General features: G+C 32.6%; 1 protein-coding gene across 2 annotated transcripts in view; it reads right to left on the bottom strand.

The window, feature by feature from the left end:
- The window catches only part of LOC114337978 (equilibrative nucleoside transporter 1-like), a 201,705-nt gene that overhangs the window by 55,352 nt on the left and 130,307 nt on the right, over positions 1–16,046 (bottom strand). For both annotated transcript variants that reach the window (XM_050645658.1, XM_050645657.1), the window contains one exon: positions 8,324–8,499. In XM_050645658.1, the coding sequence (XP_050501615.1) occupies positions 8,324–8,499 (176 nt within the window). The remainder of the gene's footprint in view (positions 1–8,323; positions 8,500–16,046) is intronic.

The raw sequence follows: 16,046 nt of genomic DNA, 5'->3' as shown, positions 1-16,046 counted from the left end.
TTTGTATGTTTATGGAAAAGTTTTCTCACACCGACCTTAACTGTTTTCTATGGTTCAAGAGGGGATCGGAGCCGATTCAGAACCGGTGTAGTTTGTGACTTTTGATCACTCATGAGACAGCTACATGAGACAGCTATAGGTCTGAGTAGTTACAACAGGGCATGTTTTTTGGGTAAATGTATCTCAGATTCAAAGAGAGACACGAAAACCGCAAATACACCAAATCAATAGTCACTGCTGTAAGATGTAGGAAGATGAAGAAGTTATTTTTATTTGAACTTTGTATATTATTAAATTATGATTAAATTAAAATCAACTAAATTAAATTAAAAATAAATTGAATATACATCTGAAAACAGCTATTGAATCTACAGGGTGAGTCATGAGGAACTGTACATACTCCTACCTCATATAGAGGCCCCTACGGGGAATAACAAATGACCATTAAAAGGTGTGTGTGTGTGTGCGTGTGTGTGTGTGTGTGTGTGTTTGGCATCAGACAAAGTCTATTTGCCACAGACTATAAGTAACGTAAGAAAGATCAAATGTCTACTTTCGTCCTAATCAAAAAATGAACTAATATGTCATAGACTCTTTTATCAAATGAAGCAAGGAGTGCTGAAATATTTACTGGAAGAGGAAATTTTATATTATTTAATTCCGTCATTACTTCCAATGTTTCAAGTGTATATTTAGTGCAGTCGAAATATATATGGTTTAAGTCACCTATCGACATATTATTGCAAGAACATAAAGGCGAATCTATTATATTTATTTTGTGTAAGTGTGCCGGGAAACGACCATGATGTAATTTCAACCTAGTAATGATTAAAGAATATCGTCTGGATACAGGGAAGGTGAGATGAGGAATGTTGGCAAATCTCTATGTATCCTATAATAGTGACTTTGCGATTTTTCACTAATACTTCGCTATCGAAAATCGCTAAAAGATCGTTTGCGTCTGTTTCATAGATAATATTTTCTAAATGGCACGCGTCCTTAGCTGCTATATCTACATGCTCATTGCCAATAATACCAGCGTGTCCTTTCACCCAAATGAAACGAACTTTTCTATCAAGCTTTCCCAGATATTGAATAATTTTCCTTATGTCATATATTATAATGTTCTTATAATGTTTTGTTGGGTGAGAAAGTAATGCCAATAGTACTGACTGAGAATCTGTCAAAATAGCAATTTTCTGAACCTGATTTTCTAAGCACCATTGCAGCGCTCTTTTAATTGCTAATGCCTCGGCTGTAAAGATAGAAGTAAAGTCCGCCACACGATGCAGCTGTGTATGACCAGTGGATGGTACATAAAAGGCAAAACCCGAGATGTCCCTAGTCGTACAAATCATGTATCTACTCTCTTTGTTCAAGACAAAAACAAGAGAGGTTGTTGAGGACAGAACGTAGAATCTTGCGTAGATGCAACTATGAGCACTGGCGATATCCCTCAAACGAAATCCATAACATCTCGAACACCCCCAAAATCACCGAGAGAATAAACTCTCTGAACAGGAACTTCACAATCAAAGTAATCAAAGGCCCCCCTTCCGACACACAAGAATCTCTCAAATGTTTCTGTTCATCTTCCGGCCACGTACTCCACCGAAAGCCCAAACGCAAAAAGATTCATGTACCGTCCGCTCTAATGCAAACATCCATTGACGAACTCCCGGTGGAGTACGAAAACATCCTTGAGGCTACCCCGTTAGCCTACCGTACCCACCTCTAACATTTCCTCTTCCCTACCCCGAACAGGGAGAAGTTGGTTTTTTGCGGTTTCCCAACTTCATTGCACAATTATACCTGTTCGTCCCAAGAAAATAGCCGCAACTATTTTCTCCACTCGAACGCACACTGTCCACGCTGCGCTCAAAGCCACCTCCTGACCGCCGACGAGGGACGCAGGTTCGCCTGTCGTTGTACAATGGTTTCTAGGGAGACTGGTCGAGAGCAAAGCACGGACAGTACACGTAAATGTCTATGGAACCAACAACAATCCATCAAACTTTCTTCTCTGTTGACTTCTTAGCCTTCTGGACACCACCGTCCGGCATAACCCAGGATCCAAGAACACCAGGACACGGCGCTTGCCCCAGTGCGTTTTTCGGACTGTTTGCTTTTGCTGCCAACACTACACATTCACTACAAACCCTGAAGAGGACAAAATCCTAAACGGGGAAGCACATTGAACGCATTTCTTCTAAGCATTTTCTAGACAAGCAAATCAAAAAATGTGATGATGATGATGTCCCTAGTCTTTGATCCGTCTGTGTATACTGCAACTTCATTATCCTGTGCTCCCAAAATGGATTTCAAGATCACATTATTTAAGGATGATAGATTTGAATACTCAGGGAATATGACCCTCGGTTTAACAATTAAGGTGTCATATTTGCATTCGTAAAGTGGGTATTTACTGTGGTTATGAATCCACTTTTCATAGGGGTAGGTATCAATACAAGCATCAGCCAAAGGAGGGGAACGTTTTTTTGACCAGTAACGATTGGTGAGATTTTCAATATTAACCAAGTTAAGTTTATTAGACAAATACATATTACATGACCTATATTTAACCATATGTTTTGCAGCTAAATACTGTCTACGAAGATATAAAGGAGGTTCTTGTGCTTCAGCAATAATTGCATGATTTGGTGATGACAAAATCGCGCCCAAGCATAACTTAAGTGCTTTAGCTTGGATGCGATCCAAAATGTTTAAGTTACTGGTAGAAGCTGATCCGTATAGTGTACACCCATAATCCACAATCGATCTTATGTAAGCTGTATAGAACATGAGAGACGTATTAGGGTGAGCTCCCCAACTTTTTCTGCATATAACTTTGAGTAAATTTAGACCTTTCTCACATCTTTGCTTAATATAGCTAATATGATTGGTCCTTAGCAATTTACTATCCAGGACAATGCCTAAATACTTATAACTTGTAACTGAAGGTATCGTATAATCATCGATAGTAATAAAATCTTGTGTCCGTAATCTGTGCCTAGTAAAGCACAGTTGGACCGATTTATCAGACGATATACTAAAACCAGAATAGGAAAGCCACCTCTTTAAACAACTCACAGCATGGTTCATTTTTTGCAAACAGAGATCATACGTCTTATGACATATAGACAAATATCGTCCGCGTACTGTATTATTTTAATATTGTCATCCAACAGATCATGCAAATCAGCTGTATATATATATTAAAAAGTAAAGGACTTAGAATAGATCCTTGAGGCAGATCATTGTATATAACGCGTGGTCCATGTAATATGTTATTGTGGTCTCGAACATATATTTTTCTATCCTTGAACATATACAAGATATTGGTTGACACTTTGGCATTAATACCCATTTGAATCATTTTTTTCAACAAAATATTCAATTCTACCACATCATATGCTCCTTTTAAATCAATAAATAAGCAGAGCAAGTATTCATTTTTTGAAAAACAAATTTGAATATCCGTCACTAAATTTGTTACAGCGTCTATAGTTCCATGACCCCTCCGAAATCCATATTGCGCACTCGGTAATAAAGCGTTACTTTCAACAAAATGTTCTATCCTAAGTTTGATCAATCGTTCAAACGTTTTTGTAAAGCATGACATTAAAGAAATTGGACGGTAAGATGAGGGTAAACTTAAGTCTTTTTGTGGTTTAGGAATGAGACATATGATAATATCTTTAATTTGATCTGAATAGTCTTGCTTCATCCACCAATCATTAAATATATTTAGTAAGTATAGCTTTGCTACCTGTGGAAGACTACATAAAATTTTGTAAGTGAAACCATCTAATCCGGGAGCCGTACTGCGAGAAGTTTTAAGTGCTAAATCAAGCTCAGAAATATTAAAAGATTTTGACATGTAATCAGACTTTTCATAATATAAAGGTTTTTTATCTTTATTTTCCGAAAAAAAATTAGAAACAGATGCCGGAGCTAAATTATCTAATATTTTACTTATTAAGTCTTCAGACAGAGGAAGCGTCTTTTTGGAAAAGGATTTATTGCTAATAGATCTAACCACATCCCATATTTTTTTAATTGGAGTACTTTTATTCAGTTGATTTACGTATGATATGAAACTATTCTTGCGTTTTTGTGTAAAGAGTTGTATAGTTTTAGCAGCTATATTTTGATAAGCTATGTAATTTTCAAAATTGGACAGTTTTTTGTATTTTTGTAAATATTCTTTGCACTTCGATATCATATTTTTACATTCCTCATCCCACCAATAAGGCAGATTGGTACGTGGTGTAAATGGTTTTTTTTTCTGGCATGGAACCGGAAGCTGCCGATGCAATTGAATTAAAAGGGAATGCTATTTTTTCCGTATTGTTTTTAAAATTATTTAGTGAGGCTTTAGCAAAATTTGCTTCTATATTATTCTGAAAAAGTTCCAAAAGAGTTGTAAATCATTCCACTTAGTCTTGGGATTAATTAGAGTTGACGAATAATTTGTCTGAATTTCAATAGTAATTGGGAAATGATCTGAACCCAGAATATCCAATGTTACTTCCCATGATATTTTATCAGCTAGATGAGGATATATGATTGTTAAGTCTACTGCAGATTTACGACCGTTAGGTGACATTCGGGTAGGCGTACCATCATTTAGAGTTACTAAATCAAAATTGTCCATGGCTTCTACTAAAATTTTCCCATTATTATCATCTAGAATTGGATCCCATGAGCTGTGGTGAGCATTGAAATCACCACAGAAAATGGTAGAGACATCAAATTGTTCAAACAGATTAGACCAATCCTCTTTGCTTACTTTTATGTCTGGCGGTTTATAAATTGATACAATATTTACTTCTAATTTAGGAATATGAACTGCGCATACTTCTATACGAGAACTAAAGTTGTAATTAATAGGTATTTTTGTAAAGTTCAATTGTTTAGTGATGTAAATGCCAACATCTCCATAACCATCATTCCTCAATTTTTGTATAGAATTATAGCCTTTTAGACGGAAATCGTAACCCGGTTTTAGCCATATTTCTGATAAGACTAAGATATCACAGTACGTCGTATTTAAAAAATGTAATAAACTCGCTTGATTCGACAAAAGAGATCTACAATTCCATTGTAGGATTCGAACTATGTTTTTATTGATTTGTTCTGTCATTTTGGGTTATATTATAATTGCTATTTTCTAATATTACATCTTCACTATTGCTCACTTTATCAAATATTGAATTAATAAAACTAATAATATTATTATCATTTACCGATTTTGGATTTTTTATTGTGTCTATGACGAAAGCAGATATTTTCTAATTATTTTCTCTTTGAATGTCATAAATTCGTCACGGTAAGGGTTTGGTAGAATTGAAGTGTGAGGACGATATATTCTTTGCTTTGGCACCGGCAAAATGGTAGGAGTCAATGTTGGAGAAACTGGAGGAGAACTGTATTTTCGTCGTTTCTTACTCTGTGTGGAATCTTGTGCATATGAACTGGTTCGATTAGTTTTAGGATTAGATAATAAATAACTGGATTCATTGTTTGTAGAAGTGGGAAGTTCAGGGAAATTTTCTAAGTTATTAAATATGGCGAATCTATTCTTGGTAGCTATTTTAGCGTACGAAGGATTAAGATAAATAAATTCAGCTTCTTTGAAAGATATATTTTCGAAGGCCATTATTTTTTTAATCTCAAACTGCTTTTTATACACAGGACACTCTCTAGAAATAGAAGGATGCCCACTGTTTTGACAGTGAACACAGAATACCTCATCTGTATCACAACTTAAATCTTTTGAATGATCTTTAGAGCATTGATTACAACGCGGTTTACCCCTGCACTGCGACTGAACGTGGCCAAAGCGCAAGCACTGTAGACACTGAACTACTGGGTGTATATACAGCTCGACAGGAAAATTTACCATGTTAATTTTGACACAATCAGGGATTTTATTACCTGCAAAAGTTAAAACAACAAGCTGTCTATTTACATATTCGATTTTATTTGTATTATTATCAACTACTTTCCGTGTTAAACTTTTAACCTCTGTGACTGGACTATTAGATTCTATCGCCTTTAAAATAAAATCTTCCATAAAAAAGCTATCAACCTCTCTAATTATGCCTTTTTTATGGTTGAAAAATTTAGGAATATATGCAATTAGTTCATTAGAAGTAATAATTTTATAATTAATTAGCGAATTTGCAATATTAAAGGTTTTAAAAATAACTTTGACACGTTTTAAACCAACAGGTTTTATATCAAGAATGTCCCTTTTAAATTCATCTACCTGCTGAAGATAAAAACCTATTCTAACCGGAAAAAGCTTGCCTATGTTTTTATTTGTACTCTCCAAAAAAACACAGTAAGGCCCTACATCTCTAGCAGAAAATTTATTACTCAAATCATACGTCCTTTCAACTGTTGTTTCCATATCCGTTGTTTGTTTAGATTCCAAAGCGGGCGGTCCTTCTGGACCGCCCGAATCGTTGCTCATATTAAATAATAATAAGTTACCTTACCTTATTTGTGAATTTCTACAAAATAAACAAAGAAACTACTAAAAATGATAGCAATTATAAAATAATTAGCCTAATCGCTTGATCGCACCAAAACACTACCTTCTCGAAACAATGTTGATACGAGACTGACCATTAAAAGGTATCTGCTCCCATTGTTTAATAATATACAGGGCGAGTTTCGAATTTTGACACAAATTTGTATTCGTCATAATTTTTGAACGGTCAGATCGATGTGTCTCTTATTTTGGTCAATCGTTACACTATTACCTATTATAAAAACCTAATCAACTGATTTAGTCAAACTAGAAAAAATCAGGTCCGGCTTTAAAAAATTAGTTCTTTTGGGTCTTAGAAAAAATTTCACCCTGTATACACTTTTTGAAAACTCTAATATTAGTTTTACAAATTAGACAAATAGGCAATTAGAATGGCATATTTATGTTTTCCCCACACGATTACTTAATTTTTTATAAAAAAATCAAATTTGGCTATGAATTAAAAGTTTGGTAAAGTGAGCCAGCCATAGATTTAAAAAAATAAACTTTTATTACAAAAATTAATTTTTTTTTAACAAATATTTTATTTATTTTACCACCCAATCAACTGATTTATTCAAACTAGGAAAAAATCAGGTCCGGTTTTAAAAAATTAATTCGTTTGGGTCTTAGAAAAAATTTCACCCTGTATACGCTTTTTGAAAACTCTAATATCAATTTTACAAGTTAGACAAGTAGACAATTAAAATGGCATATTAATTTTTTTCCCCACACGATTATTTAATTTTTTATTAAAAAATCAAATTTGTCAAAATCGCAATTTTACCATAAAAATAAAAAAAATTAAACAACGTTTTTCTTAAAATTAAAAGTTTCACCATTTTTTTTATAACACGTCTAGATCTAAAACTCCCCATACACTTCTCTTTGGACTCTATAGTTTAACATAGACGTGATCAAATAGATAAATTTTAAATTTTTTCACTTAATTTTTGCGATATAACTTTGCAATTCACGAATCTGCACCTTTTATTTTTAAAATTTCATAACTTTTACGAGAAGAAGACTGAAAGTCTACAACAATTTTCATAGTCTTCACAATGGTAAGAGATATGTGCTGTAGAAATTTCAGAAAAAAATATTAAAATGGAACAGAGTTGTAGCGAGTTACCGTGATTTCATTTTTTTTTTTCATTTTTAGGTTAAAATTCCGATTTTGACAAATTTGATTTTTTAATAAAAAATTAAGTAATCGTGTGGGGAAAAAATAGATTTGCCATTTTAATTGCCTATTTGTCTAATTTGTAAAATTCAGATTATAGTTTTCAAAAAGCGTATACAGGGTGAAATTTTTTCTAAGACGAAAACGAACTAATTTTGTAAAGCCGGGCCTGATTTTTTTTCTAGTTTGAATAAATCAGTTGATTGAATGGTAACATAAATTAAATATTTGTTCAAAAAAAATTAATTTGTGTAATAAAAGTTAATTTTTTTAAATTTATGGTTCACTTTACCAAACTTTTAATAATTATTCATAGTCAAATTTGATTTTTTTATGAAAAATTAAGTAATCATGTGGGGAAAAAATAAATGTGGCATTTTAATTGCCTATTTGTCTAATTTGAAAAATTTGTATTAGAGTTTTCAAAAAGCGTATACAGGGTGAAATTTTTTCTAAGACCCAAACGAACTAATTTTTTAAAGCCGGACCTGATTTAAAGTCTCTATAAGAGGTAGGAGTATGTACAGTTCCTCATGACTCACCCTGTATAATAATATTGGAATATTATTGTCATTAAAATATTTTTATACACTCCTTACCTCGCCAAAGAGTACCTCTGAGAGGGGTCACTACAAGAGCTGCTAACCCGGGATAAACAATATGTGTAGTTCCTTCAACGAAAATGATTGTTGCATAAAACCATTTAGTTTTAGGTATAATTTGCATCCATTCTGCAGTAGATAAATTTCTTTGATCTTCATGGTTTGTATCTATCCTAAAGACAAACATAATTACAATTTTGATCCCCTATAAAAGTCATTTGTATAACAAGAGTAAAAGGAACATCTATTTATTATTCGGTATATAAAAAGAAAAGCAGATTAACCATAACCATAGAGGCAACGATACAATATACAACAGCTAAAATAAAAAAATTTAGACAAAAATTTACAGTTGGTATCGCAAAACTGAACCTACATCTATCCCAAAAGAAAAGCTGGAGCAACAGAAAAAATAGATGTAAAAGTAGATAGAAGGTGAAGAAACATAGAACAAATTGTTAAAATGACAGCAAAAAATATAGCTGAAAATAATAAAAAATTATGAAACCGAGCGGTTTGATAACGAAAGTAAAGGAGCTATAAATAAGAGAAAGAACGAAAAAATGCTACAGATAGGAAAGGAAGAAGAAAAGACTAAAATATATTAAATGAAAAGAAGCACGGCCAAAAGCATCAGTGAATTAAAAAAACACGAAAGTTTATTGAGAAAGATAGAGAAAATAGAAACACGATTTATACAGAAAGCATTAAAAATAGAGAATTAATTGCAGGTGAAGAAAGAATTGTAAACAGATGGAAGGAGTATTTTGACAAATTTCTACTCTTAAATGTTGACATACATCGACGTATCATACCGAAGAAACCGTAAACGACGAAACAAACGTCGATCCACTATCATCACCAGGAAATAAAACAAAATCAAATATTTAAAAACGATAAGACTCCGGAAGAAAATGAAATAAACCCAGACTTTATTTCATGTGGGAGAGAAGATTAGCTGCAGAATTACACAAGCTTATACACAATATATTGGAGGGAGAAAAAATATCTACATATTGGAACAGATCACTATTAATATACAAAAGGACACAAGTAAGTCTACTCCAACTACATATAGACCAGGACAGACCTGTTTTGAGGTGGATGTGAGAGGTGGCATTCGGATTTTTGCAGATAAAGTTAGGTGACAACTTCAATAATTATAATTGACCTATGCTCCTTCTCAAATATGCCCGGAACATTAATAAAAAATTTAAATACTTCGAATAAAAATTTCGAAAAATATCGATTTTTTTTCTAATTTCATTGCATATAACTTTAAAACGATTCATTTTGGAACAAAGTCGTAGGGAAAGAAAATAAAGATAATTGAATTTTGTATAATATACGACTGCATTAAAATGTCTTAAATTATTACCCTTTCTGCAAAATAGCAATAAATAGAAAATAAGCGGGAAAAAGACTGTTTTTATTCAATGTTTTTCAACCACTTTGGTTGCACCTTCATAATTGACTTGGAAAATTCTTACAGCATACTTAAACCGTCCACCAAATTTCATTAAAATCGACCTAATAGATTTTGAATAATAATTTTGCAATCTAAATTTTTTTTATAAAGGTTCAAATTTTTTAAAAACTTTCTGAACAAAAAGTAGACCATTTAAAAGTTTGCTAATTCTTTTACTTATAAAGAGGTTATCTACCTATCTAATACACTTTACAGAATTAAAATCTGATTATTTAAGCGGCTTCGGCACTGTTTTAAAGTTATAAACAATATTTTGGCTTATAAACAAATAAATACAGTGAGGACGTTTGAATTGGAATAAATTCATTTTCTTGAGAATGGGAGACTTTTGAGATAAATCCCGAAACAGATCGATTTTTATTTTTAAATTATAACTTTTTGGCATAAATATCATACTAGTGACGTCATCCATCTGGGTGTGATGACGTAATCTAAATATTGGAACTAATTTAAATCAAAATTTTTTTTAAATTCAAACCCTGTATAAATAGCTATGTTAATGTTTATATTAGTGAATACAAAATTGAATAGCCTTTCGATTGAGCTATCACACGGCACCTATTCTTATTTAAAAAACTCATCGATTACGTCATCACGTCCAGATGGATGACGTCACTAGTATGATATAATATACATATTATATGCTGAGGCCGCTTAAGTCATCCGATTTTAATTCTGTAGACTGTATTAGATAGGTAGAGAACTTCTTTATATGTAAAAAAAATAACAAACTTCTAAATGGTCTACTTTTTCTTCAAAAAGTTTTTAAAAAATTTGAACTTTTAAAAAAAAATTAGATTGCAAAATTATTCTGCAAAATCTATCAGGTCGATTTTAATGAAATTTTGTGAACGACTTAAGTATGTTGTAAGAATTTAATAAGCGAATTACGAACGTTATATGTGCAACCAAAATGGTTGAAAAACATTAAATAAAAACAGGCTTATTTTGCCCACTCATTTTGTATTTATTGCTATTTTGAAAGGGTAAGAAAGGGTAATAATTTAAGACATTTTTAACCAGTCATTTGTCATACAAAATTCAATTATCTTTATTTTATTTCCCTACGACTTTGTTCCAAAATAAATCGTTTTAAAGTTATAAGCTAAGAAAGTAGAAAAAAATCGATGCTTTTCGAAATTTTTAAATACTTTAATTTTTTTATTAATGTTCCGGGCATATTTGAGAAGGAGCATAAGTCAATTATTATTGTTGAAGTTGTTACCTGACTTTATCTGCATAAATCCGAATGCCACCTCGCACATCCAAAAATAGACCTTTTTCACAGATCCGTCCTGGTCTAATAGGTGCGTTCGCGGGTACAGTTGACAAATTGTCGCCGACAATTTCTAACCTCATTTAATATAAATAATATCGTTAATAGATAAATAAACAAGGTATATTTCCTTTTAATTAATATTAATAACTAATTATTAAATTATAATATTAAAATATACCTTGTATATTTATCTGTTAACGATATTAATTATATCATTTTAAAGTGCGCATGCGTTTTGCTGCTAATTTGTCGCCGACTAGTCGTCGACAGGCTCCCGCGAACACACCTATTGTAACCTACAAAATAGAGAATAAAATACCTAAATTTTGGATCCTTAGACAAGGAAAGAGAGAGGACGGGTAACACTCGTTTAATACACATTCAAAAAGTGAAGCCAGTTTTGAGTTTGTTTGGCACCAAAAACATGGCGGTCACATCAAATATACCAATGGGTTACCAGTGGTGGGTGTTCGTTGAGGGTTAAAATGTCATAAAAAATAAAGTAAATCCTCATCTAAAATTCTTAATAAAATCATATGTACGTATTGAAACATATGTACGTAATATGAGCAACTTAATAAAACATTTACTCTACACAAATTTTTCATTTTAAATACATTTCATTTTTTCATTTTAAATACTCAATCCATAACAATACCTCAAAGATACGTCGCTGATCAAAATTTCTGGTGTCAGTTCGGCTTCACTTTTGGTCATAATATGGATTACTCGTCCTCTCTCTTTCCTTGTCTAAGATTGGAACAGATCACTATTAAGAGACTTTTCAGACGAGGATTCTTATCCACGATTCGCATATCCGATTCTCGAATTTGCGACGGCTACTGATCGCTTTCACATGGCATTTACACGTGATTCACACACATGTTCCTCAGTATGAAAATAGCTGCAGTACATTGTGGTTATACCGGGTGTCCACTTATATTTTCCCCCATTTTAACTGCCAATATTTGTTAGAATAGACTGAATTTTTTACATTGCTTTCAATTACGAAGAAAAATGGCGGATTTTGAAAAAAACGTTGTTGACTTTTTTTAATAGAACACCCAGTATATTTTTTTGTAAATTGAAAGAACGGTGATTAACCTATTCAGCGATCTAATTTTTTTAAAAATAGGTTGTCAAATGACAGTGATTAATTTTTAAAATGAGGTGCAACGGGGATAACTAATAGGTCTGGATCCCGCGTAAAAAAAAGTTGACTAATAGCAAGCTGAAAATTTGTTAATAGCTTAAGGGTGTCTAGTCGGATAAACTTTTATATATGGGAACACTGGAACAGGGGCAGTTTTAATTGTGGAACAGGTTAAAAATTTGGAACGGTCAGACAACGAAAACGGCACATTTATTTTGTCCGACAGAACAGACTTAAACTCTCCGAACAGAGATTAAACTCTCATGCAAAAATCAGACTGCTATTTATCACCTGTCATAATTCCTGTCATTTGACAAATTCTACATGTTCCACTCATTAAAACGCCCATTTGGTGATACATAGCAGTCTGATTTTTGCATGAGAGTTTAATCTCTGTTCGGAGAGTTTAAGTCTGTTCTGTCGGACAAAATACATGTGCCGTTTTCGTGGTCTGACCGTTCCAAATTTTTAACCTGTTCCACAATTAAAACTTCCCTTGTTCCAGTGTTCCCATATATCAAAGTTTGTCCGGCTAGACACCCTTAAGCTATTAACAAATTTTCAGCTTGCTATTATTCAACTTTTTTTTCATACGTGGAATCCAGACCTATAAATAACATACGATTAAAATAACTATATAAGCGAATTTTTTTTATTTAGCTAATGCTCGACCACTAATGGCGAAAATGTGTTTTTTTTGTCATTTTTCGGATTTTAAATCACTTATAACTTTAAAACTATTAACTTTTGAGAAAAATGTCAAGAAACTTATTTTATTTAGAATGTCTCAAAGAATAGAAAAAATATTTTTCGGAGGAAAATAGGAGATTTTTGAAAATAGTACGCGCCGCACCGGCAAAGAAACCGGATGGACACGCATAATTAACAATTAAAAAACTACTGTCTAAATTGAAGTTAGACCCGATCACTCTTCGGAATCTTGAAAAGGAATGTTTAAGATTTAATCCAGGTGTTATTGGCATCCTTAAAATACTAATTTAAATATGCGTATTTTCGCATTTTTTAGGTTTTTAATCGCCTATAACTCGAAAACATTCAATTTTTGAGAAAAATTACAAGATACCTTTCTTGTTTAGAAGGTTCAAAAAAACTAAAAATTTTTTTTTTGGAGCAATAAAAGGTGATCTTATATATTTGTTTAAAAAAATTGTTTAAACAATTTCTGTCCAAAAATTCCGTCCGGCACCCTTCAGATTTGTTTAAAGGGGACATTTTTTAATATGAATCCACAGAGAAACCGAATTAGAAATGTTTTTCAGACGGGAGCGGTCTCACCACATGGACTATTAAATTATAATAAACGAAAAATTCTCTACCCTGGTGAGATTCGAACTCACGACCATTCGGACCTTTCGATCCAAAGGTAGGCGCTCTTACTACTGAGCCACAGAGGGGGTATCAAAGCGAATTGATATTATTATCAAAAATGAATATATCCATTTTAGTTTTTTGATATTATTATGTTATGTGATTTCCATATTGCATCTCTCATTTTAAAAATCAATTGCTCAGGCATTTGACAACCGATTTTAAAAAACTCTATATCGCTGGATAGTTGAATGACCGCTCTTTCAACTTACAGAAAAATATACTGAGTGTTTCATTAAAAAAAGTCAACATCGTTTTTTTTTTCAAAAATTCACAGTATATTTTTATCTTGAGCCGTTTAGAAGTTATAGGCAGTTAAAATGGGGGAAAATATAAGTGGACACCCGGTATTTTTGGATTATGGATTTGCTATATATTAGGTAAGAAAATAAGACTTTTGGGAATTGCTACAAAAGTCGATTGCAGCCATTGTCAGGGGATTGTGGCAGTCTGATATATTAGATTAAAGAGTTCAACCATTACATCAATAACATTTTCATTAATGAGTTTTAATAATTCGGTGGATACATCATCTGGTACAGTAGCTTTACCCTCTTTTATGTTTTTTATGGCATAGATGACTTCTCCTCTTAATATTAGTGGTCCGGTATCCTCTGTGATTTCTAATGACAGTTCTTCTTTTTTACCATTAAATAGTTTATGGATGTACTCGTAATTGGTTCAGTGACACAATCCCTCCTTCACATCAGTAATAATATCCCCTTATAATTTTTAAGGATATTCATTCTTGTACTTTTGACAGAACCTGTCATTTTTTTGATTTTTTGTGCAAATTAAAGCTATCATACCTTTTTTATCCAGTTCTTCTATTTCCTTGCATCTGTCGGAGAACCACCTATGTAGGTATATTTTGCCTCTCGAATTTTCTTGCTGATGTTTCTCTTAATTTAGTTGTATTCATTCAGCTCTTTTGCTTTATGTTATCTTCGTTCTTCCATAAATTCAAAAATTTTAACTCTCATCCAAGGTTTTGTTTTTTCTCCAAGGTGGTAGAATTTCTTTTCCAACTGACACAAGGACATGTTGATTTTTTTTTAATTTTAAGTCAATAGATAGAGTTTCCGCATTATCTTTTTTGACTTTCCTTAAGTTCTCGTTTATTTTAAATTTCGTTTCCGCATATGTATTGTGTTGTTTAAACCGCCTTGTATCTATGATTTTTTTTCTGAAGCTAGGGCTCTTTACCTTCTCCACGTTTACTCTCAACGTCAAAACAATCTGGATGTGATCGGAGGATATGTCCGCTCCTGGATACGTTTTAGATGATATACGCCAGACAATGAGATCAAGAACAGGATATTACTTCCGAATTCTATCCTACTGCATGGATTTTAATGAAATTTTGGAAATACCTCTACTTATCTCCTAATTCAAAGTTTACCCTATATACCTATATGGCGCATTTTCTGGCATCTTAGGGGCGGTTCCCACCCCTTCTTGGGAGTGGAACATTTTTTGGATAAAATTACTATGGGAATGGCTAGAGAACCTAATTCTAAGCAAAAACTGTTCTATAATTTTTTTTTAAACTTAATTTTTGAGTTATTTGTTGTTGAAAATTGGCCATTTTCATTGCAATATGACACCTTTCGGACAGTTTCTTACGAATACCTTAAAAACTGTTTATCTAACTAAAAAATCTATATAAAACATTTTTGTAGCTTATAAAAAAACAAAGAAATTTGTTTCTTTAGAAATCTTCAAGTTATAACACAAAAAGAGATATGGCAGGTGAAAAGAGTATGTTTTTTGGTGCATGCTCAAATCAGTGTATTCAACTTGAAATAACAGAGAAACGGTCGATTTTAGGTGTATAATGCTATGCTACCAACGCTTTTTGTAGTGCTTGAAAAGAGCTTTAAAATGAGGCATTTAAAAATCGGCATCGTGAAGGTTTTTCAATGTTCTAAAACATTAAATTTTGTAATTTTATATCAACTATTTAACTTTTGAATGTGGTGCAAAAAATCGAAAAAATCGCATTTTGCACTAAATTGTTAATAATGAAAAAACGGACGCGAACTCTAGGCAGGAAACAGGTACGTTTTCTTCCTATAGGTCTACAATATCTAAAAAAGTAGTCAGCTACCTGGATCTTTGAGTGTCCCGAACATGGTCTATTTCTAGCTCATTTGCCTGGAGTACTATGCAGTTGAGACGTGGACCCTTAAAACATCAACCGTAAATAAATTTTAATCCGTTGAAATGCGGATCTAACGAAAAATCCTCAAAGTTTCATGGACATCGCATACCTTAAACCAGCGTTTCCCAAATGGTGGGTCGCGACCCGGTACCGGGCCACGAAAGCAAAATGCCGGGTCGCCTGGCTTTGCCGAATAGGTTTTTTTTTTATAAATAAAAAGAGAATTAATAGATACCATAAAGAATA

This window comes from Diabrotica virgifera, chromosome 3, assembly GCF_917563875.1.
Source record: "Diabrotica virgifera virgifera chromosome 3, PGI_DIABVI_V3a".
NCBI lineage: Eukaryota > Metazoa > Arthropoda > Insecta > Coleoptera > Chrysomelidae > Diabrotica > Diabrotica virgifera.
The sequence above is the reverse complement of the archived record's forward strand: the minus strand, read 5'-3'. Positions and strand labels throughout refer to the sequence as shown.